The sequence below is a fragment of the Microcaecilia unicolor genome, chromosome 9, assembly GCF_901765095.1.
Source record: "Microcaecilia unicolor chromosome 9, aMicUni1.1, whole genome shotgun sequence".
Taxonomy (NCBI): Eukaryota; Metazoa; Chordata; class Amphibia; order Gymnophiona; family Siphonopidae; genus Microcaecilia; species Microcaecilia unicolor.
Genome location: NC_044039.1, coordinates 226608750 through 226634894, shown reverse-complemented (window position 1 = coordinate 226634894; position 26145 = coordinate 226608750). Strand labels below are relative to the sequence as shown.

At 45.1% G+C, this 26145-nt stretch overlaps 2 protein-coding genes and 1 long non-coding RNA gene across 3 annotated transcripts in view; 1 reads left to right on the top strand and 2 right to left on the bottom strand.

Annotated features, from left to right (window-relative positions):
- The window catches only part of ALDH6A1 (aldehyde dehydrogenase 6 family member A1), a 188209-nt gene extending 183618 nt beyond the window's left edge, over positions 1 to 4591 (bottom strand). Inside the window, exon 1 of the mRNA XM_030214333.1 lies at positions 4482 to 4591. Coding sequence (XP_030070193.1) covers positions 4482 to 4517 — 36 coding nt within the window. The 5' untranslated portion in view covers positions 4518 to 4591. The remainder of the gene's footprint in view (positions 1 to 4481) is intronic.
- A 192-nt stretch (positions 4592 to 4783) lies between these two features.
- Positions 4784 to 26145, top strand: part of LIN52 (lin-52 DREAM MuvB core complex component) — a 189968-nt gene continuing 168606 nt past the window's right edge. The window contains exons 1-2 of the mRNA XM_030215138.1: positions 4784 to 4903; positions 17789 to 17863. Of these exons, the coding sequence (XP_030070998.1) occupies positions 4885 to 4903; positions 17789 to 17863 (94 nt within the window). The 5' untranslated portion in view covers positions 4784 to 4884. The remainder of the gene's footprint in view (positions 4904 to 17788; positions 17864 to 26145) is intronic.
- On the bottom strand, positions 4886 to 14347 carry LOC115477970. The gene is made up of 3 exons (XR_003943408.1): positions 14337 to 14347; positions 9427 to 9429; positions 4886 to 4967 (listed from the first exon to the last, which is right to left on the bottom strand). It is a non-coding gene; the product is annotated as an uncharacterized LOC115477970 (long non-coding RNA).

Here is a 26145-nt window from a genome sequence, read left to right as displayed (position 1 = left end):
TTAAGCCTGATGCAAAAGAAGAATAAACTTAGGGGATAACTCCACACCTGATCTAGCAGAAGCATCAGAGAGAGAAGCCGAAGCCACCCCTGCAGTAAAACCACCCGCGAGACCTGAAGCAGAAAGGTGGGAAGAATCAAAGCCACAGAATGGTGACAAATCCACAGCCACTTCAGGCGCGGCTACAGCGAAGTGCGGGAAGATTCCCTGATGGACTCTAAGGGTTCTTCAACGCTGGTGTTCGAGTCCGAGCAATTCGCAAAGCAAACCCCCTCTGCGGAACGTCGAGAACCACAGTGGGAGCATCTTTTAACACCTTCCACCGAGCAAACCCCCTCTGCGGAATGTCGAGAACCACAGTGGGAGCATCTTTTAACACCTTCCACCGCCGTAACGCAAACCACCCCTCTGGAGCTGAACCCTAACTCTGCGCAAGGCGCTCACCAGATCTTAGAAGAAGCTTCCAATGGTAGTGGCAGCTTTCTGAAGGAGTCTAACAGGCACTCCCACTCCCTATAGTTTGGCAGAAGTAAGGCAGGTAGAGTACAAACAGAAAAGAGCTCCCTCTTTTTTTTTGTGCCGGCTGTAAGTTTAAGTGCTGTGAGGACACTTTTTTTTTTTTTTTGCAGCAAGTCACAGAACCGGGAGCAGAGATCAGGGGAGACAGGGACCTGCCAAACAAGTATGTCCTCAAGATGGGCACCCTCAGCTGCACGCCCCCAAGCTCAACTGGCTGTAGGCCCAGGAGCCCCCCCCCCCCCCCCCCCCAAGCAGAATCCAGACGCTGGAAGTAATCCATCCACCTGCTGGAGATAGAGATATACTGAAGTGGTAAAAAGTTGGATGTCCAAGGTCACTGATTTGTCTTCAGTATCCTCTATCTCCACCTGCTGGTAGGCAGATACAACACCAGTTCCTGGATTCATCTGCTGCCCTTGTGATAGGAATGGGTGCTGGATAAAGGCAGACCCAGCCTTTTGAAGAATGAATGAATGCTGGGTCAGGGTGAATCCAGTCCTCCTAAAGTGGATACACCCATTCAGAGAAGAATGAGTGTCGAATCCAGGTGGACGCAGTCTTTCGAGGGGGGGGGGATGACTATTGGAGTAGCCTAATGGTTAGAGCAGCAGGCTTTGATCCTGGTGACCTGGGTTCAATTCCCACTACAGGTCCTTGTGACCTTCAGCAAGTCAGTCACTTAACCCTCCATTGCCCCAGGTAGAAAAACAGATTGTGAACAGAGAAATTACCTGCATAATCAGTAACTCCATAGAATAGTAGTAGTAGTGGATCCAGCCCTTCTGGGTGAATAAGTGCTGCATCCAGTTGGATACAGCCCTTCTACAGAGAATGACTGCTGGATCCAGGTGGATGCTGCCCTTCTGAAAGAAAAGAGTGCTAGATCCAGGGGGAAGGAGCCCTACCAAGAAAAAAATAAAACAGCGCTGGATCCAGGTGGATGTAGTCGTCTTTTTTTGAGGGGGGGGGGGGGGGAGTGCTGAATCTAGGGGGAATAGAGCCCTTCTGGGGAGAATAAGTGCTGGATCTAGGTGGATGCAGCCTCTCCCCAATCTTTTTCAGAAGAATACTTGCTTTAACACCTGCATTGCTATTAAATAGGCCTGAGCTACATAATAAGGTGCTGCATGTGTTGTCCTTTACTACGTTATTACGCTAGAAACCGGTTACCTTTAGCAGGCTTACACAGTCTGTGCCAGAGCAGGTGGTGGGAGGTGGAACTGGTGGTTGGGAGGCGGGGATAGTGCTGGGCAGACTTATACGGTCTGTGCCAGAGCCGGTGGTGGGAGGCGGGGATAGTGCAGGGTAGACTTATATGGTCTGTGCCAGAGCCGGTGTTGGGAGGGCGGGGCTGATGGGTGGGAGGCGGGGATAGTGCTGGGCAGACTTATACGGTCTGTGCCAGAACCGGTGGTGGGAGGCGGGGTTGGTGGTTTGGAGGCGGGGATAGTGCTGGGCAGACTTATACGGTCTGTGCCAGAGCCGGTGGTGGGAGGCGGGGATAGTGCTGGGCAGACTTATACAGTCTGTGCCAGAGCAGGTGGTGGGAGGCGGGGCTGGTGGTTGGGAGGCGGGGATAGTGCTGGGCAGACTTATACGGTCTGTGCCAGAGCCGGTGGTGGGAGGCGGGGATAGTGCTGGGCAGACTTATACAGTCTGTGCCAGAGCAGGTGGTGGGAGGCGGGGCTGGTGGTTTGGAGGCGGGGATAGTGCTGGGCAGACTTATACGGTCTGTGCCAGAGCCGGTGGTGGGAGGCGGGGATAGTGCTGGGCAGACTTATACAGTCTGTGCCAGAGCAGGTGGTGGGAGGCGGGGCTGGTGGTTGGGAGGCGGGGATAGTGCTGGGCAGACTTATATTGTCTGTGCCAGAGCCGGTGGTGGGAGGGCGGGGATAGTGCTGGGCAGACTTATACAGTCTGTGCCAGAGCAGGTGGTGGGAGGCGGGGCTGGTGGTTGGGAGGTGGGGATAGTGCTGGGCAGACTTATACGGTCTGTGTCAGAACCGGTGGTGGGAGGCGGGGCTGGTGGTTTGGAGGCGGGGATAGTGCTGGGCAGACTTATACGGTCTGTGCCAGAGCCGGTGGTGGGAGGCGGGGATAGTGCTGGGCAGACTTATACAGTCTGTGCCAGAGCAGGTGGTGGGAGGCGGGGCTGGTGGTTGGGAGGCGGGGATAGTGCTGGGCAGACTTATATGGTCTGTGCCAGAGCCGGTGGTGGGAGGGCGGGGCTGATGGGTGGGAGGTGGGGATAGTGCTGGGCAGACTTATACAGTCTGTGCCAGAGCAGGTGGTGGGAGGCGGGGCTGGTGGTTGGGAGGTGGGGATAGTGCTGGGCAGACTTATACGGTCTGTGCCAGAACCGGTGGTGGGAGGCGGGGCTGGTGGTTTGGAGGCGGGGATAATGCTGGGCAGACTTATACGGTCTGTGCCAGAGCCGGTGGTGGGAGGCGGGGATAGTGCTGGGCAGACTTATACAGTCTGTGCCAGTGCAGGTGGTGGGAGGCGGGGCTGGTGGTTGGGAGGTGGGGATAGTGCTGGGCAGACTTATACGGTCTGTGTCAGAACCGGTGGTGGGAGGCGGGGCTGGTGGTTTGGAGGGCGGGGATAGTGCTGGGCAGACTTATACGGTCTGTGCCAGAGCCGGTGGTGGGAGGCGGGGATAGTGCTGGGCAGACTTATACAGTCTGTGCCAGAGTAGGTGGTGGGAGGCGGGGCTGGTGGTTGGGAGGTGGGGATAGTGCTGGGCAGACTTATACGGTCTGTGTCAGAACCGGTGGTGGGAGGCGGGCCTGGTGGTTTGGAGGCGGGGATAGTGCTGGGCAGACTTATACGGTCTGTGCCAGAGCCGGTGGTGGGAGGCGGGGCTGGTGGTTGGGAGGCGGGGATAGTGCTGGGCAGACTTATACGGTCTGTGCCAGAGCCAGTGGTGGGAGGCGGGGCTGGTGGTTGGGAGGCGGGGATAGTGCTGGACAGACTTATACAGTCTGTGCCAGAGCAGGTGGTGGGAGGCGGGGCTGGTGGTTGGGAGGCGGGGATAGTGCTGGGCAGACTTATACGCAGTGTTGCCAGGTGGGCGGTTTTACCGCCCAATTGGGCGGTTTTCCGCGACCCGCCGCGGGAAATTTTTGCCCGCGGCGGGTTGCGGTTTTTTGGGCTGTTTTTGGCCTTCAGGGCGGTTTTTTCGGCCGCGGGGGGGCGGGGTTAGTGACGTTTTTGGGTGGGGTTAATGACGTTTTGGGCGGGGTTAATGACGTTTTGGGCGGGGTTAATGACGTGGGAGGCGGGGCCGATGACGTGGGAGGCGGGGCCGATGACGGGGAGGCGGGGCCGGTGACGTGGGAGGCGGGGCCGGTGACGGCGGGGGCGGGGTTGATGACGGCAGGGGCGGGGTTGATGACGCGGGGGTGGGGGTGTCAGGGGCGGGGTTTGTGTTTGGGCGGGTTTTGGGCTGTTTTTTGGGCTCCATCGGGCTGGAAAAAAATTTTCCACCTGGCAACCCTGCTTATACGGTCTGTGCCCTGAAGAGGACAGGTACAAATCAAAGTAGGGTATACACAAAAAGTAGCACATATGAGTTTATCTTGCTGGGCAGACTGGATGGACCGCGCAGGTCTTTTTCTGCCGTCATCTACCAGATGTTACTAACGCATTCCCGCTTCGTTGCATTTTCTGGCTTCTGAAACCTATTACCATACTACCTTTTTATACACGTTTCTTGACGCACAGTGGAATTAAGAGTTCAAGTAATGGATCAGCCACTCGTCCCCCGGGGGGGGGGGGCGGTACCCCTTGCACGACCACTCACTCCCGGAGGGAGGGGGGTAACGTTTACTCACACACAGCCCTCAGTCACTTCATCGCTCACTACAGGTATAACGTAAAAGACCACAGGAGCCATAAACGCCGATATAACGTTACTAGCACCCCACCCCCCCCCCCCGAACCCCGCGACGTCACAATACCCGGCGGGCGCCGCTCCATCTCAGCACGAGCTGCATCTTTCAGCTGCTGCCTGTCCAACGCTCCTCGAGTCAACCCGTGGTCCCTCCAAGGTAAGGCACGAACGTGACGCGACGCCCCCTTCACCTCAGCAGCCCATTGGTTCGCGTCCTGTCACGAGCACGCTTTCGCTCTCGTTCCTCCCGATTGGCTGGCGCGCGACACCGCCTTCTCTTTCTCACTTCTGAATGGCTCAGCCTCAGACAGAAGGAGAGTCAGCTCAGCCGTTGAACGTCATCAGCACGCCTTGACTCCCGCCTCCACGTGATACAAGCGTCCTGGGCGGGGTTTACGTGGCGCCAGCTCCGGCCATGAAGGGGGTGGGGACGTGGGGTCGCTGTTGTCACGTGACGAAGTCTTGGGACGATGGCGGCTCCCGTGGAAGGTAAGCGGGTATCGGCTCACTTACCTTTATACCACGTCCCCCGGCCCGCACTTCAATTTGATCGCTTATTTTGTGTGCTGCTTTCAGTCTTTTCTGAAGGGCTTTGCTTGATGAGATCCTTTATTTTAAAGAACAAATTGCAAAAACAAAGATTATGAAATGAAAACGAAAAATAAGGTGATAGCTTATATTTCATTAGCTTTCATAAATGTTTGTTTTTATTTATTTACATTTATTAACCACCGTTATGAAGCTGCTCACCCAACATTTACGTTGCTTATGTTAAGCTACATTTTGTTAACAGCATAATAATTGTAAAATCACCAAATATCAACATAAAACTCAGTCAAATAATCAATGGTGGAAACTTAAAGATAGAAAAATTAAATCCAAGTAATGAGAGCGGTCTATATGTGTCTCACTGAGAAGTAGGAAGAAATTGCTGCAGTTAAGAGAGACAGCTTTTCAGTATTTAGAAGACCTGGGCTCCACAAGTTTTGGCAAAAGGTTGATATATAAATGGACTGAATTTTGCTCATTGTTAAAAGGAACTATGGATTGTATTAGATTTTTTTTTTTTTGGGGGGGGGGGTTACTAGGTTATATTGTTATTTGTATTTGGGCACCTCTGTAAAAAATACAAAGTTAAACTTAAAAAAAAACTACACACAGAAAAACAACTCCTTCCCCCCCCCCCCCCCCCAAACAGGCTACAAATAAGAAGGCTGGGATTCCATACAAGTTATACATTCTTGATCTGAAAACATTTAGAGCCACCCAGACTTTCTTAAAGAATGGAAAGTACCACTTCTTAATAGCAGCAACTTCTTCATACAACATTCTCAGTGGCTTAGCCAGCCAACCTCCACCCTTGTACCTCCCAACTCAAAATATAAATACTTTAGCTAATAAAGATTCCCACTGATCTTTCCCGTTAAGACTTCCTCCAAAAGAACTCCCTTTTACCAAGCTTGACAGACAACAGAAACATCCATGAGCCACTGATGCCAGCACCTCATGCATGCTCTGTTGATAGTGGCTAAAGGATACTGCCAACTGCAGAGCTTGGTAGAAGAGAGTTCTGGAGGCCCTTGGAGGAGATCCTCAGCTAGTGATGCTGGAGGATCCCCACAAGCTACAGCAGGGTGTTTATAAGGGTCAGGGCTGGTGTTATTTATTTATTGCATTTGTATCCCACATTTTCCCACCTATTTGCAGGCTCAATGTGGCTTACAAAAAACCTGTTATGGCATCGCCATTCCAGGGTAGCAGATACAATTGGTGTTACAACAATATCAGGGATGAGAAAAAAGATCTATACAGACAGTTACAGAAAGATGACTATCAGAATAGGGTGAAGTGGTGCAGTGTTATGATTAAGTTATGGATTCCCATTGTAGGCCTTGTTGAAGAGAGAGGTTTCAGAGATTTGCGAAAGTTAGTTATTTCGTTAATCATTTTCAGGTCAGTTGGTAGCGCATTCCATGTTAGACATGCTGGGGCCCAGTTCAGAATATAAAGGAGGGGGGCCTCCTGGATCCCCTCTCCTCTGATTTCCCCACCTGCCAGTACTATCCCATCGACATACCCCACTAAATAAGGGCTCATACATGAGAAATAAAAATACGTAGACAAATATTGAACAGGGAACCCCAACAACTTAAAAAGCATGGCCTGCACACTGGAGAAATAAAAAGAAAAATGTATTTCTTTTTCTAGTGTGGCCAACAGTTCTCACTCTCTTCCCTTACTCCCTCCTATTGTCCAGCTTATCCCTTCCATCCCCAGTTTAGATATCCCCACCTCCACACCGTCTACCTTAAAGAGCTTCTCTCTTCAGAGGGCGGCATCAGCAGCAATCCCTACACACTGCCTGCAGCTGACCCTGAAGCCTTCCTTCTGCTGCATTCCGCCCAGGTGGAAATAGGAAGTTGCATCAGAAGGGGCAGGGCGTGGCAGAGAGAAGTCTTACGGGTCAGCTGTAAGCAGCATGTAGGAACCACTGCCTCTGCCCTCTTGAAGAGAGAAGCTCGTTAAGGGAGGGAAATGCAGGACCACGGGAGCCCAGCTTACTTCCCTGCTGCTGGGTGGTCCCAAGCCCAAAGTGGCTAGACCCCTGCATTCCACCAAGCACTCAAAGACATAAGAATAGCAATACTGGGTCAGACCAATGGTCCACCTAGCCCAGTATTCTGTTTCTAACAGTGGTCAATCCAGGTCACAAATACCTGGCAGAAACCAATTAGTAGCAACATTCTATGCCACCAATCCCAGGGCAAGTAGTGGCTTCCCCCTTGTCCACCTCAATAATAGACTATGGACTTTTCCTCCAGGAACTTGTCAAAACATTTTTTAAACTCAGGTATGGTAACCACTGTTAACGCATTTTCTGGCATTGAGTTCCAGAACTTAAATATTCTTTGAGTGAAAAAATATTTCCTCCTATTTGTTTTAAAAGTATTTCATTGAGTGTCTCGTGGTCTTTATACTTTTTGAAAGAGTGAAAAATCAATTCACTTCTACCCATACTACACCACTCAGGATTTTATAGACCTCAATTGTGTCCCCTCTGAGCCATCTCGTTTCCAAGCTGAAGAGTCCAGACTAGAGAATGACATGAGGACGGGGACCCGCGAGGATGGGGATGGAGACAGGATGGGGACGAATTTTGTCCCTGTGTCATTCTCTAGTCTAGACCTCATGGGAGGAGTTCCCTACTCTTTGTCAGTTCGGTCACTCTTCTCTAAACCTTTTCTAATTCTGCTATATCTTTTTTTGAGATACGGCGACCAGAATTGAACGCACTGATCAGGGTGAGGTCACACCATGGAGCGATAAAGAGGCATTATAGTATTCTAAGGACCCTGTGTGACTATAGTGTGGCTATATATATAGGCACACTAACATTTTATTTATTTATTGATTACATTTGTATCCCACATTTTTCCACCTATTTGCAGGCTCAATGTGGCTTACATAGTACCGTTAAGGCGATCGCCAATTCCGGTATGAACAAAATACAGAGTGATGTCGTAGTAGGGTAAAGTTCATGTGTGACAAACACATTGGGGGATCGTAAGGAGAAGGAAGAGTTTAGTTATGTCCACTATGGTTTTGGCTTCGTTGTGTTGCAGGGTTTAGGCATTTAGGTTGTATCTTTAGGGTATGCCTTTTTGAACAGGTTAGTTTTTAGTGATTTCTGGAAGTTTAAGTGGTCATAAATTGTTTTCACGGCGCTTGGTAGTGTGTTCCATAGTTGCGTGCTTATATAGGAGAGCTGGATGCATAGGTTGTTTTGTATTTGAGATCTTTGCAACTTGGGTAGTGGAGATTTAGGTATGTTCGTGTTGATCTTGTTGTTTTTCTGGTTGGTAGGTCTATGAGGTCTGCCATGTATCCCGGGGCTTCGCCATAGATGATTTTGTGAACCAGGGTGCAGATTTTGAACGCAATACATTCTTTGATTGGGAGCCAGTGCGTTTTTCTCATAGGGGTTTGGCGCTGTCGAATCTCGTTTTGCCAAATATAAACCTGGTTGCTGTGTTTTGAGCAGATTGGAGTTTCTTTATGATTTGTTCTTTACATCCTGCATAGATTCCATTGCAGTATAGATGACTTAGTACCATGGATTGCACCAAGTTGCGGAATATTTCCCTTGGGAAAAAATATTTCACACGTTTGAGTTTCCAAATTGAGTGGAACATTTTCTTTGTTGTAGATTTAGCTTGGTTCTCTAGCGTGAGGTTTCGGTCGATTATAACTCCAAGAATTTTCAAGCTTTCTAAGATAGGGAGGGTGTGATCAGGGGTGTTAATATTGGTGGGCTTCTTCATGTTGTTTTGGGATAAGAGGATGAGACAGTGTGTTTTCTCTGCATTAAGTTTAAATTGAAATGCATTTGCCCATGAGTTGATGATGTTCAAGCTGAGTTTGATTTCATTGGTAATTTCTGTTATGTCCTGTTAAGGGATGTATAATGCGATATTATCTACGTAAATGAAAGGGTTAAGGCCTAGATTGGATAAGGACTTGGCTAGTGGGGTCATCATTAGGTTGAAAAGAATCGGTGATAGTGGTGATCCTTGAGGTACTCCGCAGTCTGCTTTCCATGGTGATGATATGTTCAAATTTGATTTTACTTGGTATGTTCTAGTGGTTAGGATGCCCTTGATCCCTAACCCTAAAAATGTAAAAAGAATTGATGTAGACGTTCAAATATTTGAAAGGTATTAATCTGCAAACTAACCTTTTCCATATATGGGAAGGTGGTAGAACTAGAGGGCATGAAATGAGATTGAAGGGGGGCAGACTCAAGAAAAATGTCAGGAAGTATTTTTTCACGGAGAGAGTGGTGGATACTTGGAATGCCCTCCTGCGGGAGGTGGTGGAGATGAAAACAGTAACGGAATTCAAAAATGTGTCGGATAAACATAAAGGAATCCTGTTCAGAAGAAATGGATCCTCAGAAGCTTAGCGGAGATTGGGTGGCAGCGCCGGAGGTGGGAGGCTGGGCAGACTTCTACGGTCTGTGCCCTGAAAATGGCAGATACAAATCAAAGTCAGGTATACACATAAAGTAGCACATATGAGTTTATCTTGTTGGGCAGACTGGATGGACCATAAGGTCTTTCTCTGCCGTCATCTACTATGTAAGATGATTAAATTTGCAGATGACACAAAACTATTCAAAGTTGTTAAAATGCATATGGATTGTGAAGAATTGCAGGAAGACCTCAAGAAACTGGAAGACTGTGCAGTCAAATGGCAGATGAAATTTAATGTGGACAAATACAAAGTGGTGCACATTGGAAAGAATAATCCAAACCATAGTTAACTGATGCTAGGGTCCACCCAGGAAAACAATCTAGGTGGTGTTGTAGACAATACACTGAAACTTTCTCTCCAGTGTGTGGTGGTGGCAGCCAAAAAAGCAAACAGGATGCTAGAAATTATTAGGAAAGGGATGGAAAATAAGACTAAGGGCCCTGTTTACTAAGCTGCGTTGTATTCCTATGGGTGTCTCTAGCTAATTTTAGCCTGCGCTAAAAAGGTTATACTACAAAATAGGGCCAGACTACAAAAAAACTTTACCAACTCGTGAACAAACTAATAAACACCACCCCGGTCACCACAACCAATACAGACATTCCATCTGCAGATAAACTTGCCAAATACTTCAATGAAAAAATTGTAAACCTACGCAATTCGCTACTTCAGAACAACACCGACAGTCACCCAAGCGATTAATAGGTTCTCCAAGACCCACTTCAATTCTTTTTACATTTTTAGCAAGATACGGCCTCTAAACTGAACACAATACTCCAGGTGGGGCCTCAACACCTCTTTTCTTCTGCTGGTCACACCTCTTTCTCTACAGCCTAGCAACCTTCTAGCTACGGCCACCGCCTTGTCACACTGTTTCTTCGCCTTCAGATCCTCAGATACTATCACTCCAAGATCCGTTTCCCATCTGTACATATCAGACTCTCACCGCCTAACACATACGTCTCCCGTGGATTTCTACTCCCTAAGTGCATCACTTTGCATTTCTTCGCATTGAATTTTAATTGCCAAACCATAGACCATTCTTCTAGCTTCTGCAGATCCTTTTTCATGTTTTCCAGTCTCTCCTGGGTGTCCACTCTGTTACAAATCTTAGTATCATCTGCAAAAAGGCAAACTTTACCTTCTAACCCTTTGACAATGCCACTCACAAATATATTGAACAGAATCGGCCCCAGCACCAATCCCTGAGGCACTCCACTACTCACCTTTCCCTCATCCGAGCAAATTCCATTTACCACCACCCTCTGGCGTCTGTCCGTCAACCAGTTCCTAATCCAGTTCACCACGTCGGGTCCTATCTTCAGCCTGTCAGGTTTATTCAAGTGCCTCCTGTGGGGAACCGTGTCAAAAGCTTTGCTGAAATCTAAGTAGATTACGTCTATAGCACGTCCCTGATTAAATTCTCCGGTCACCCAGTCAAAGAATTCAATGAGATTCGTTTGCCACGATTTCCCTTTGGTAAAACCATGTTGTCTGGGACCTTTCAACTTATTGGCTTCCAGGAAATTCACTATCCTTTCCTTCAGCATCGCTTCCATTACTTTTCCAATAACCGAAGTGAGGCTTATCGGCCTGTAGTTTCCAGCTTCTTCCCTATCACCACTTTTGTGAAGAGGGACCACATCCACTGTTCTCCAGTCCCACGGAACCTCTCCCGTCTCCAAGGATTTATTAAACAAATCTTTAAGAGGACCCGCCAGAACCTCTCTGAGCTCCATCAATATCCTGGGGTGGATCCCGTCCACTCCCATGGCTTTGTCCACCTTTAGATTTTCAAGTTGTTAAGTTGTTCATACACACTCTCTTCCGTGAACGGTGGTATATCCACTCCATTCTCATATGTACTTTTGCCAGTCAATCGTGGTCCTTCTCCAGGATTTTCTTCAGTGAAAACAGAACAAAAGTATCTATTTAGCAAATTTGCTTTTTCTTCATCATTATCTACATAGCGGTTCGCAGCATCTTTCAGTCTCACCATTCCCTTTTTAGTCTTGCTCCTTTCGCTAATATACCTGAAGAAATTTTTGTCACCCCTCCTTACCTTTCTAGCCATTTGTGCTTGGGCTTTCGCCAGACGTATCTCTCTCTTGGCTTCTTTCAGTTTTATCCGGTATTCTTCTCCGTGCTCCTCTTCTTGAGTTTTTCTGTATTTCAGGAACACCAACTTTTTAGCCTTTATTTTCTCAGCCACTTGCCCGGAGAACCATATCGGTTTCCATTTTTTCTTGCTTTTATTTACTCTCCTCACTTGCTTTTATTTACTCTCCTTACATAAAGTTTGGGGCCATATTTATAGCGTCTTTCAGCCTGGACCACTGTCCTTCCACTTCTCGTTCGTCCTCCCAGCCCATCAGCTCCTTCCTCAGGTATTCCCCCATTTAACTAAAGTCAGCATGCTTGAAATCCAGGACTTTGAGTTTTGAGTGGCCTCCCTCCACTTCAGCTGTCATATCAAACCAAACTGTTTGATGGTCACTCCTGCCCAGGTGGGCAGCCACTCGGACATTTGACACACTATCCCCATTTGTGAGCACCAGATCCAGCGTCGCTTCCTCCCTCGTGGGTTCTGTCACCATTTGTCTGAGCTGAGCACTTTGAAAAGCATCCATGATCTCTCTACTTCTTTCCGATTCTGCAGATGGAACCTTCCAATGTACATCCGGCAGATCTTACTCGTCATTCCGATTTCTAGATCATTTATAAATATGTTATATAGCACCAGTCCCAGTACAGATTCCTGAAGCACTCTACTGTTCACCTTCCTCCAATGAAAAAAATGGCCTTTTAATCCTACCCTCTGTTTGCTGTCCAGCAACCAATTTCTAATTCATTGAAGGACATTGCTTCCTATCCCATGACTTTTTAATTTTCTCAGGAGTCTCTCACGAGCAACTCTGTCAAAAGCTTTCTAAAAATCTAGATACAGTACATCAACCGGCTCACCTTTATCCACATGTTTATTCATTCCTTCAAAGAAATGAAGCAAATTGATGAGGCAAGACTTCCCTTGGCTGAACCCATTCTGACTCTGTCCCATTAGACCATGTTTGTCTATGTATTCCATAATTTTCCCCTTTATAATAATTTTCACTATTCCCCAGCACTGAAGTCAAGCTTACCGGTCTGTAATTTCCTGGATCACCCCTGGAACCCTTTTTAAAAATCGGCATTACATTGGCCACCCTCCAGTCTTAGAACATAAGTGTTGCCATACTGGGACAGACCAAAGGTCCTTCAAGCCCAGTATCCTCTTTCCAGCAGTGGCCACTCCAGGTTACAAGTACCTGGCAAGATCCCAAAACACATAAGTGTTGCCATACTGGGACAGACCAAAGGTCCTTCAAGCCCAGTATCCTCTTTCCAGCAGTGGCCATTCCAGGTTACAAGTACCTGGCAAGATCCCAAAACAGTAAAATAGATTTTATGCTGCTTATCCTAAAAATAAGCAGTGGATTTTCCCCAAGTCCATCTTAATAATGGCTTATGGACGTTTCTTTTAGGAAGTTATCCAAACCTTTTTTAAAACCCTGCTAAGCTAACTGCATTTACCATATTCTCTGGCACCAAATTCCAGAGTTTAATTACACGCTGAATGAAGAAATATTTTCTGTACTTTGTTTTAAATTTACTACTTAATAGCTTCATTGTGTGACCCCCTAGTCCTAGTATTTTTGAAAAGTCCTGCTAGTAGTCTTGATGGCATTATTAGACCCTATGGAAGAGAGGTTCAGGTACTACTTATGATTTTAACAACAGGTTACAGATCAGCAATTTGATGTTTGAGTTCTTTCAGTATCCTAGAGTGTATACCATCTGGTCCAGGTGATTTATCACTCTTTAGTGGAGGAGTAGCCTAGTGGTTAATGCAGTGGACTTTGATCCTGGGGAACTGAGTTCGATTCCCACTGCAGCTCCTTGTGACTCTGGGCAAGTCACTTAACCCTCCATTGCCCCTGGTACAAAATAAGTTCCTGAATATATGTAAACCGCTTTGAATGTAGTTGCAAAAACTTCAGAAAGGCGGTATATCAAGTCCCATATCCCTTTAATTTGTTGATTTGGCTCATTACGTCTTCCAGGTTCACCAAGATTTCTTTCAGTTCCTCCGCATCGTCACCCTTGAAAACCATTTCCGGTACAGGTAGATCTCTTACATCTTCTTCCATAAAAACCGAGGCAAAGAATTCATTGAGTCTCTCCACTGTGGCCTTGTCCTCCGTGAGTGCCTCTTTTCCTTCTTCATAATCTAACTTAATGCCCCAGATGCATATAACCGTATCCAACCTCAATAAATACAGAGGAGAGCACTTCACAAAAATATCAACAATTTGTATTAAAGCTTCCTATTATACTGCAGTGAACTCTGTACAGTATTACCATACCGTATTTTCAAACATTTCTTATTTGGAGCCCACAACAAAGGAAGATCCTTAACATGTTGCTTATGCACATGGAAATTAAGGGGCATAGCCGTAGACCTCCCCTAGTTAATCTTTGTCAAGTCTGAGCAATCAAATAAAGCAACATATCATCTGCAAAAGCCAACGGCTTAAAAGCAGCTCCACCACACTATATCCCTTTTTTTCTCCGAGGACAAGCAGGCTGCTTGTTCTCACTGATGTGTCGACGTCCACTGCGGCCCCCACAAATGGAATTTTTCAAAGCAAAAATCTCCAAAGCCTTGACAGAACCTTCTGGTGCGTGGCTGTTTTTCCGCCTGTCGCGCGAGAGACTCACTCAGTTACCTTTTTTCCGTGGTGAAGAGAGGAAGCTATTTGTTGTCGCTTCTGTCCCCTTTTCAGAGCCTTCGGCCGTTTTTTCCGGAGTTTTTCTTCGGTTTTCCTTGTTTAAAGTAGACTATTGCAACTTGCTTCTCGCAGGTCTCCTACTAAGCCATCTCTCTTCCCTTCAATCTGTTCAAAATTCTGCTGCACGACTTATATTCCGCCAGTATCACTGTGCTCATATTAGCCCTCTCCTCAAGTCACTTCATTGGCTCCTTATTTGTTTCCGCATACAATTCAAACTCCTCTGATTGACTTACAAGTGTATTCACTCTGCAGCTCCTCAGTACCTCTCCACTCTTATCTCTCCCTACACTCCTCCCCAGGAACTCCGTTCACTGGGTAAATCTTTCTCCAGACTCTGTTCCTTTTACCTTGCTGCACCATATGCCTGGAATAGACTTCCTGAGCCTGTACGTCAAGCTCCATCACTGGTTGTCTTCAAATCTAGGCTAAATGTCCACCGTTTTGATGTTGCTTTTAACTCTTAACCCTTACTTACTTGTTCAGCACCCATTTTTATCATTCCCACCTTAGTAATTCCCTTATCCCTTATTTGTCTTGTCCTGGTTAGATTGTAAGCTCTTTTGAGCAGGAATTGTCTCTTCATGTCCAGTGTACAGTGCTGCGTACGTCTGGTAACGCTATAGAAATGATAAGTGGTAGTAACCCTGCCCTTGCAACTGGTCACAAAGCTTCATCACAGCACAATCTTCCTATCTCTCCTCCCCACCCCCACCCTCATAGTGGCAGGAGGCATAAGAGCAATGCTGGTACTTGCTGATGTCTTCTGCAGCCCTCATGGCATAGGAAAAGCAGTAATAGTAGGTGGGAGGATGGAGTAAGAGGAGGAAGGTTAAGCATGGGATATCTAACATAGTAAATGACGTCAGATAAAGACCTGTACGGTCCATCCAGTCTGCCCAACAAGATAAACTCATTTTACATGGTATGTGATACTTTATACCCGAGCTTGGTTTGTCCTTGCCATTCTCAGGGTAGAGACCGTAGAAGTCTGCCCAGCACTGTTCTTGTGCTAAGTTCTGAAGCTAATGTCGAAGCCCCTTAAAATTTACACTCCGTCTCCAGCCCATCACTATCTATTCAGTCAGGATCAGGGCATAGACCGTGGAAGTCTGCCCAGCACTGGTTTTGCTTCCCAATTACCGGTTTTGCCACCTGATCTCTGCTAAGATTCCTTCTAAACAGGATTCCTTTGTGTCTATCCCAGGCATGTTTGAATTCCATTACCGTTTTCATCTCCACCATCTCCCACTGGCACTTATCTCTCCCCCATTAACTCCTTCTCACAATGCCTAAATACTTTATCCCTTTTTGTCCTTCCTTCCTCTCCCACTGTGAGTCCCAGGAGCACAGAACCCTGGATCTTCTGCTGTGTCTGTTCTATCTCTTCCCCTTTTGCATCCAGACAGAAAGCAACTTGTATGCGAGGGGGTACGGAATGGATTAGGAGACAGAGATCTTTTTTTCTGCTAAGTGAAATTTTGGGACCTGGGCAAAAGAGTTTGGCCAGTAGATCTGTATGCTGATATTGCACCATTTTGAATTTCACGCAGAGGAAAGCAGTCTGCTTCCTAATGCAGCCCCTCCTCTCCCGCTCAGCAGACTCAGGAAAGATGTCAGGAAGTATTTTTTCACGGAGAGGGTGGTGGATGCTTGGAATGCCCTCCCGCGGGAGGTGGTGGAGATGAAAACGGTAACGGAATTCAAACATGCGTGGGATATGCATAAAGGAATCCTGTGCAGAAGGAATGGATCCTCAGAACCTTAGCTAAAATTGGGTGGCGGAGCAGGTGGGGGGAAGAGGGGTTGGTGGTTGGGAGGTGTGGATAGTGGAGGGCAGACTTATACGGTCTGTGCCAGAGCCGGTGATGGGAGACGGGACTGGTGGTTGAGAGGCGGGGAATACTGCTGGGCAGACTTATACGGTCTGTGCCCTGAAAAAGACAGGTACAAATCAAGGTAAGGTATACACATATGAGTTTATCTTGGGCAGACTGGATGGACCGTGTAGGTCTTTTTCTGCCGTCATCTACTATGTTACTATGTTAAGCAGGGAAAACTACTCGGGGCCGGTACAGAAAGCCAGTCTATTCGTGGTTACCGCCGTTTGCTCACAGCGTACAACCCACATACAATGTAGACTGGGATTGAGTGTGGGTGTTACCTTGCATGGAATGCATGGCTGCAGACTGCATTTAAAACGAATGCATGAGGCCATTAAGTAATCGTGGTGATGCAGAGAAAGAAACAGTGACTTTTGACTCATGGTTACCGTAAGAATTGTTTCACCAGGTCTGGGGCAGCGTAGCCTGACCTGAGCCCCTTACCGTGATAGCTTTCTGCACCAGCACCCCACCCCAACCCCTCTCCTAAAATTAAAACAAATCCCTGGTAACTAGCTGCACCCCTTCCCACACGGCAGATATGGTGCTCCTTCCCTCCCCAGCTCCCCCCTTCCTGAGTCAAAAAAAGAAAAAAAACATTTCCTGGTAGTCTAGTGGTCCCCCCCCCCCAACCCCCCTCTAACTTGAATTTAAAATAAAAAATTAAAAATCCCTGGTGCCTAGTAGCCCCCCCAGGTTCTCTTGATTTTCCCCCAGGTCATACTTTAAGAGGCAGGAGCGATGTCCACTCTTGCCTCTGGCAGTGCCATCTTGAAAAACGGCAGCACCTGCTCCCAAGTGGTGCATCTTGAGATGCACTGGATGGGATCAGTTTGCCATATAAGAAAATTTGGCTGACTGACCAAGTTGCATCCCAGGATGCACTGTGCAGGGTTATGCACTGCCTTTTTTCAAAATTGCATCGCTCCTGTCTCTTAAGGTACAACCTGGGGGGGGTGGCTAGGGGTGCCACTAGACTCCAGGGATTCTTAGGTTTTTAAAGTTGGAGTTAGGGGGTTGGATGGGGGCTGCTAAACTACCAGGGGTTGGGGGGGTTTGAGAGGGGGAGGGAAGGAGAGTCATGTTGGGTGGGGGGGGGGGGGTGCCGCCACACGCCAGGGATTGTGGGTTTAGGGAGGAAGGGAGAGGGTCTGATGCTGATGTCGGCAGCCTCACGTGTGTGTGTGTGTTTTTAAATGTCACTCTTCCTGTTAGTACATGAGCCAAATCACCACTCAGACACTGACAGGAAGGGTCACATTTTGCAGTGAGCTGTGGGTTACTGCCATGATTTTAACATGGCAGTAATTTGCCTGCTCATTGATTACTGAATTCCATTGTAAAAATTTTTGCAGGAACCTCATTCAAAGCGGTTCGGTTAGCAGCTCTAAATGCACAGCTTTCTGTATTGGCCCCTCTGTTCTCTAATCTAGTCCCTTCCCTCCAGTCATTGTTCCCATGGCTGAATCAGGGGGAAAATGCCAGTACTAGGTACTAGCAGGAAAAAAAAATCTCTTGTCTCAAGGTAACTTGACAAATTTAATGGTTAACTTGTAGGTGATTTGGGATATTTTAGTGTGAGAGGATACATGTTTTGGTCTGCAATCTGATTGGTTGTATTCTTTTAGGGACAGATCTGGAGACCTCTTTGCTGAGTTTTGAGAAGCTTGACAGAGCATCACCAGACTTGTGGCCAGAGCAACGTAAGTCAGTCTGATGTAGGCAAAGCTATTGCTAGGATAAAGGGTCATGGATTTCATATACTGCCTTTCTGTGGGTACATCCAAAGCGATTTACATATATGCAGGTACTTTCTCTGTCTCTAGGGTTTGTTTTTTGTTGTACCTGGGACAATGGAGGGTTAAGTGACTTGCCTAGGGTCACATGCAGCCGCAGTGGGAATAGAACCCAGTTCCCCGGGTTCTCAGCCCACCATACTAACTATTAGGCTACTTTTACTGAACTTCTACCTTTTATCCTACCTACAGCATTAAAGGCATGGGAGTGAGGTTCATTCTTGTCTGGTATGCGCAAAACTAACCCAGTTGGAGAAATTACCCCCGAGACAAATATTTAGAGATCTCCATAAAGCCCCATCACTATTTAACTCTATGCAAACCTTTTGCTGGATCAACTATGCTTACTTATGCAGCCAGACCAGTCTAGAGGTGTAGGTTTGTCAGCCTGCAAAGCAGGTGGAGCTGGACAATTTCCCGTACCTTCAAACTCTAGCAGATCGTAAACATGTACTGGACTAGTAGAGCAGGATTTTTCTAACACTCAGAGCAAAAGACTGACTTCTGATTGAGTTCCAGCAGAGCAAGGAGTGGACATTAGCAGACGACCTGGCCATGGTGATACCCATCCCCCCCCCACCCCCCCACACACACACACACATTCACTCTCCCACCTATCTCTCATCTCTCTGGAGGGAAAGTTTGGCAGTGCTCTGTGTTCAGAAAAAAAATGTTCACTCCAAATCCTAGAGGGCTGCCAATGAGTCAGGTTGTCAGGATATCCCTAATGAATATTCATTCCTACCACATTATGATTAAATTCATTTGCAAATGTGGGTTTTATAATTTGTGTAATTTTCATATGTGAATAAAGAAAGTTGTGTTAGCATGAATTTAGTTATAATGTGGTAGAAATATTTATGATTGGACATCCTGTGTATGTAATCAGGTAATGAATATTCATGAGAGATTTGCATACTGTAGAGGTGTGTGTGCAGATCTCTGTCGCGCACATTTCTAAGGGATATCCTGAAGACATGACCCATTGGTGGCCTCCAGGACTGCGATTGAAGACCAAAGAAAATAGAGTAAAGTAGAGTTAGTGATTGAGCTGGGCCACAGTGGCCCTGGCTAATGGCAGTCTCACTGGGAGAGCTTCAGGTTTGGCTGAACATGGGACAGGAGTCAACTTTGCAAGGCTACAGTGGCTGGATGTGTTAACGGCTGGCTCCCCCTACCCCTCAGACAGTACCAGGGAGGCTGAAGAGGGAGAGAGTTTTGTTCATGCAGAAGTGTGCGGCAGTTCAGTCTTCACCCCACTGAAGGGGTAGCTTTTCAGTGGCAGAGGGTTTCCTGCAAGCAGAGGACTTTGGGACAATGGCAGTGGCCATTTTGTGTGTGCCACATGGCTTAGCTGTTGCAGGCCAAGCCTTGCAGGATATTTCCCTACACCTTCATTGGACACCCTGGAGCCCCCTCTGAAGTAGAGGGTGTCCCTTTCATGGAGGCAGGGCAGGGTACCTGCACCCCATGGCTCTCAAGAGAATTTATAAAAGTGATATTTTAAGCTTTATTCCATTTTCAGAGGCCCAGCATGTTTCTTTAATGCAGGATTGAGCTTCCCTTGCCCTGAAACAAGTTGCCTCTGGAGGATCAGTCCTTAGGAGGCCTAGATTTTCAAGAGATGTTTGTAATTGGAGTGATGCTTACCAAGGGTCAGAGTTTCCTATGGACATATAGCACTTCATGCACCATAGACACGGAGAAGAGCTCTCCTTGAAGGGAGATTAATCTGGTGTGGCCCAATTGTGTAAACTACTATTCTTATTCATCTGGATTGCTGTAAAATATTATATCTTTGGATTTAGAACATAAGAGTAGCCATACTGGGTCAGACCAATGGTCCGTCTAGCCCAGTATCCTGTTTTCCAAACAATAGCCAAGCCAGGTCACAAGTATCTGGCAGAAACCTGGGAGATTGGTCACCAAACTTTAATTACTGCAAGGCTACCAAATTAATTTTGGGAGGAAGAAGATGGGATAGAACCACCTGTTTTTTGATGAAGGAGTGGCCTAGTGGTTAGGGTGGTGGACTTTGGTCCTGGGTAACTGAGGAACTGAGTTCAATTCCTACTTCAGGCACAGGCAGCTCCTTGTGACTCTGGGCAAGTCACTTAACCCTCCATTGCCCCATGTAAGCCGCATTGAGCCTGCCATGGGTGGGAAAGCGAGGGGTACAAATGTAACAAAAAAAAAAGTGTATTGGCTTGCCATACTAGCAGGCATTTTATTTACGTTTTTACATACAGAATGATTGCAGCAGTTAATGGTGGAAATTAAAGTTACACTTAGACTATTAGGTTCATCCAGTGAATATATGTTGAAGCTTCCATCACCCCAGGATATTTATCATAAACATAGTTGTGACAAGGTCTTTTGTTATATAAAGCTCCTTATTAATGGAACAAGCTCTTAGTTTGTCCAAATGTATGATTTTTAGAGTGGTTTTGAAAACTTGGGTTTTCTAGAAATATTTATGAAGACTCTCCAATATTGAGTTTTAAGTGATTTGATGTGAGCTGGGGTTTTGTTTTGTAATGGTGGCATATATTGTAGACTTTTGTAATTTGCTTTGAACTATATTTGGTTAAGTGTAATAAGTTTACAAATTGAATTCTGGGAGGATGAGCTTCCCTTCCTAATTGTTCTGGTTCTGATTTCCCTCTTCATCTTAGAGAAGAAGCCCAAGAAGGAGTCAGCAGGCAACCCAGTTTTAGAAGGACTCAAGAAGTGCCTCAAAATATTTTCACACCACAAAACTATTAGAATATGAGTTTTATCAGAATGGGAAGCTCCAGGAGATTACCACCACTAATAATAATAATAATAATAAACAGAATATTTATATACTTTCTACCAATTAGCTATTGAACGGTTTACAATGCTAGGAATACACAAATCTAAAAAAAACATAGACCTGTTTATCTCTTTTTGAAGGTTTGGTCTCCAGAATTGTACACAATATTCTCAATGCGGTCTCACCAGAGTCTTATACAGGGGCATCATCACCTCATTTTTGGCCATTCCTTTCCCAAGCATCCTTCTAGCTTTCGCCATTGCCTTTTCTACCTGTTTGGCCACCATAAGATCAGTGAGCAGTTCCGGGTAGGCAGGAGAGAGAAGAAGCAGTGCTTCAAAGCTAAAAGTTAGCAGCGACAGCATTTCAGTCTGTTTAAAGAGTGATGCCTCAGGCACGTGGCAAAGGGACACACCCTGTCCCCCTTTGTGCTTGGCTTCATGCGCGGCTCTGGTTAAGCATGGTAATTATAGGAAAATGGTTGTTGTATCTACTATTACTATGGTAGACTGCCAAGTTGCAAGTAGCTGCACTTAATTGTTGGAACAAAATTCCAGTATTAACTTCAGTCAGATGATGAGTACGATATCAAGACTGGAGGTTAAACAAGAATAGCTATAACATAAAAGGAAATGATAGTATTTTACTTAGAGGCAAGGGCAGGATAATAATTCATATGGTTCAAAACTCAGAAAACATATCGTGTACACATCTAGTAAATATAAAAAGTGATAATGCAATACCCATTGGATACATCAATGCTAGATTTTATATATACACCACTTTGATGATATGTCCGTAGGCGGTTAATCAAATAAATGTACCTTTGGTCCTTTGTTAACAAAACTGAGAGGATGGTTAGAGGAGGAACAACTAGGCCTCTTATTTATAACGGAAACATGGCTAAACCTAAAAGATAAGCCATTACTGCTTGAGTTATGTCCTCCAGGCTATAAAATAGTTCATGTTAACAGAAATAAGAAGAAAGGTGTAGATATTACTGTTTGTTTACAAATCTTTCAGGTAGATGTATTAGCTGAATATTCATCCACCACACTACAAATGATAGCATGTAAGATATTTGATGTAATACAACAAGGTCAGCTTGGATGTATATTATTTTATTGTCCTCCAGGCAGTTGAAACAATGCCCAGGAGGATTTCATAGATTTCATATCAAATGTCTGTACCAACTTCCATAATGTGATTCTATTAGGTGACAACAACTTACATCTAGAAGACGGTTCGGATCTCAAAACATTAGAATGAAAGAAGTTCTTAAATTTATGGGGCTTCACTTATTTTATTTATTTATTTATTGCATTTGTATCCCACATTTTCCCACCTTTTTGCGGGTTCAGTGTGGCTTACAATAACAAAAATGAATGATGGAAGTACAATTTGTTACAGATTGGTTATGGATTACATTGTGCAGAATAATGCGAGACAATCGAAGTGTCGTTAAGGAGTGCAACAATGGAACACAAACATTGAACATTGGAAGGAGACAATGGGAACTTAAAGGGTAATACTAAGGCATAAAGACATATGGTATACATATTTTTGTGAGTAAAGGTATGAGTGAGTGGGATTACGGGGGATGAGAGTTCAGAAGTGGATGTATGATGCATTAATGAACAGTAAGTGTGGACTTTATGTGTTTTGGCTCTTTCCGTGAGTTTTTTCAAAAAGATGGGTCTTCAATAATCTGCGGAAGGAAGCTTGCTCGTGGATCGTTCTTAAGCTGCGCGGCAGTGTATTCCAAAACTGCGTGCTCATGTGAGAAAAGGTTGACGCGTGTAGCGTCTTGTATTTCAAGCCCTTGCAATTGGGGAAGTGGAGGTTGAGGAAGGTTCGGGATGATCTTTTGGCGTTTCTGGGTGGTAAGTCTATTAGCTCAGACATGTATGCTGGGGCTTCGCTGTGGATGATTTTGTGGACTAATGTGCATACTTTAAAAGTGACGCGTTCCTTGAGTGGAAGCCAGTGCAGTTTCTCTCGTAATGGTTTTGCACTTTCATATTTTGGCTTTCCAAAGATGAGTCTGGCTGCCGCATTCTGGGCTGTTTGAAGTTTCCTCAGTGTTTGCTCTTTGCAACCTGTGTATAGTGAGTTGCAGTAGTCCAGGTGGCTGAGTACGAGGGATTGCACTAGGCTGCGAAAGACGGATCTTGGGAAGAATGGTCTTATCCTTTTCAATTTCCACATGCAGTAAAACATCTTTTTAGTTGTGTTGTTTGCGTGAGTTTCGAGTGTTAGGTGGCGGTCGATAGTGACTCCAAGGATTTTGAGCGTTTCTGAGATTGGAAGGTTTAGGTTTGGTGTGTTTATAGCGGTGAATTCCTTTGTGTTGTATTGGGAGGTGAGTATCAGGCATTGAGTTTTTTCAGCATTTAATTTCAGACGGAATGCAACTGCCCATGTGTTCATGATGTGTAGGCTTTTATTGATTTCGTTGAAGATTTCGTTAATGTCTTCTTTGAAAGGGATGTATATTGTCACGTCATCAGCATATATATAAGGGTTGAGGTTATGGTTTGATAGCAGTTTTGCCAGAGGGATCATCATTAGGTTGAAAATGGTTGGTGAGAGAGGTGATCCTTGTGGTACTCCACATTCAGGTGTCCATGCCTTAGACGTGGTTGAATTTGATGTGACTTGATACGAACGTTGGGTTAGGAACCCCTTGAACCAATTTAGGACATTTCCTCCAATGCCAAAGTATTCAAGTATGTGTAATAGGATTCCGTGGTCTACCATATCGAAGGCACTTGACATGTCAAATTGTAGGAGGAGTATATTGTTGCCAGTCGCAATTATTTGTTTAAATTTAGTCATAAGGGTGACTAATACTGTTTCTGTGCTATGATTCGACCGGAATCCTGATTGGGCATCATGCAATATTGAGTGTTTGTTTAGATAGTTAGTGAGTTGTTTAGTTACCATTCCTTCGGTTATTTTGGTTATTAGTGGTATGGATGCTACTGGCCTGTAATTGGTTAATTCACTCGTGCTTTTCTTTGGGTGAGTGAGATTTTTCCTTTTTCTTTTGGGAAAAGCCCGTTTTGTAGCATGAAGTTTACATGGTTCGTGAGGTCTATTTTGAATTGTTGAGGAGCAGATTTCATGAGGTTGTTTGGGCATGTGTCTAGTTTGCAGTGGGATTTGGCATATCTTTTGAGAGTTTCAGAGATGAGGTCTTCTGATAGTATTTTGAATTCGGACCAGGTTCTGTCTGCTGGGTGTATTCCTTCTTCTGGATCTAGACAATCTAAGAGTGTGGCGTACTCAATAGAGCTAGCGGGTATTTTGAGTCGTAGTTGTATAATTTTCTCCTTGAAGTATTTCGCAAGGTTGTCAACATCTGGTATATCTTTGCCGTTGTTTGTAACTGGTGTGGTGTCTAACAGTTTGTTCACAAGGTTGAAGAGTTTATGTGTGTCTTTGTAGTTTGGTCCTATTATTGTTTTGTAGTGTAGTCTTTTGGTCTGTTTTATGGTGTATTTGTATTTTCTCCGAAGTGATTTCCAGGCGTTTAGTGTCTGTTCATCTTTCTTTTTGTTCCATTCTCGTTCTAGTTTCCTGACTTGTGTTTTAAGTTTTTTCAGCTCTTCGGTGAACCATGGATTTGCTTTTTTCCTGTGAGATGTTCTGGTTTGGATTGGGGCGATTTTGTCTAACGTTGTTGTACGTAGATCGTCCCATTCTTGGAGGAATTGGATGGTGTCAGCGTTTGTTGACCATTCGTTCAGGTAGATCTGTTGCCAGAATATTGTGGGGTCTATTTTTCCTCTCGTTGTGTATGTAGTTCGCTTCTGTTTATTGATTGTGTTTTTGTGTGTTTTTCGCCAGCAGAGAGAGACGTTTGCTTTATGGTTTGCTTCACCTCAGTCTTCGATAGCAAACAATGACCTCATTATAGAAAACCAAGTATGAAATGAGGTAATATGGTCAAATTATAGGAAACTTGGAAGATGGAGGGAGGGGGATTGAGAGCTCAGGGGGGTGGGAGGGGGGGGGGGGAATTTGAATGTGATATTGCTTGAATGTTGCTGTTTTTGAAATTTTCAAGGAGTATTTGTCTCCAGATGTTGTTATTTTGATATGTTAATAAAAACTTTTATAAATTAAAAAAAAAAAATGCTACCAACAATAAAGAACAACATGGATGAAAAAAAAAAAAAATTATAGGAAACTTACTTTTACACTCCAGTGGAAAGAAAAAAGAAAACATAGAGCTGAGGAACATGTGCAAACATTTATCTAGAGGGAAAGTGGACCCCCAATTATTCTGATCTACAGCGCTAACAACCCAACATTTATTATTACCTACTGACACTAACTTTACAAGGAAATGGGATGATATAGGTATGCTAAGTCTGGATACCATAGCCCCACCCAACACTAAGATGAGACCACTCTGGTCCTGGTTCAATCAAGGTTATGTAGGAAACTGGAAAGAAAATGGTCAAAAGGTAAATGATATGGGAAAAGGCACTCAGAGATTATAAGCACAAATTAATAAGAGCTAAAGCAGAATAGTATAGCAGTTATGTAGGAGCAGAATGCATGAATGCTAAAATACTGTTTGGCCTCATGTATAATTTATTTAATATCCAAAATATAACATCATCAGATACTTCACCTTCAGCTGATAAACATGCTCGCTATTTTGAACATAAGATCTTAAAAATCAGGAACGAGCTTAGAAATCCACAACTTACCTTAGCTGATTTTTTTAGATGACTGTGAAAACTTAGAGGAACCATTGAAAGTAGATAGAATTTGACCTCCTTCAAAATACCTGCTTTAGTTAAATAGCTTTTGTTAATGTATGCACATGCAAAATGTCTACTAGATGGTTGTCCTAATTATATTATGAAGGAATCACCAAATTGGTTCATTAACTGCCTAACTCTGCATCTGACATTCATGTTTGCTAATGGACGTTTCCCAGCAGACAAAGGAAATATTATACTTACACCTATCCCCAAGAATCCCATGGCTAAGAAAAATGAGGTTTTTAATTACAGACCAATCGCCTCAATTCCTTTATTAACTAAAACTATGGAAGGACTGGTAGCTAAACAATAAATAATTACCCTGACTCGCTGTTCAATTTTGCATGATTCTCAATCTGGATTCAGGCCATAGTATAGTACACTTGTAACCAGATTCAGGAATATAATCAGCAGAGGACAGGAAATTCTACTGTTGTAATTCGATATGTCCCACGCTTTTGATGTAGTGGATCATACCATATTATTGAACCTACTGGATAATATTGGGATCAGTGACGCTGTGCATAACTGCTTTAGGGAGTTCCTAAAGAACAGATTATACCAAGTTAATATAAATGATCCCATATTGACTCTGTGGATCTCAGAATGTG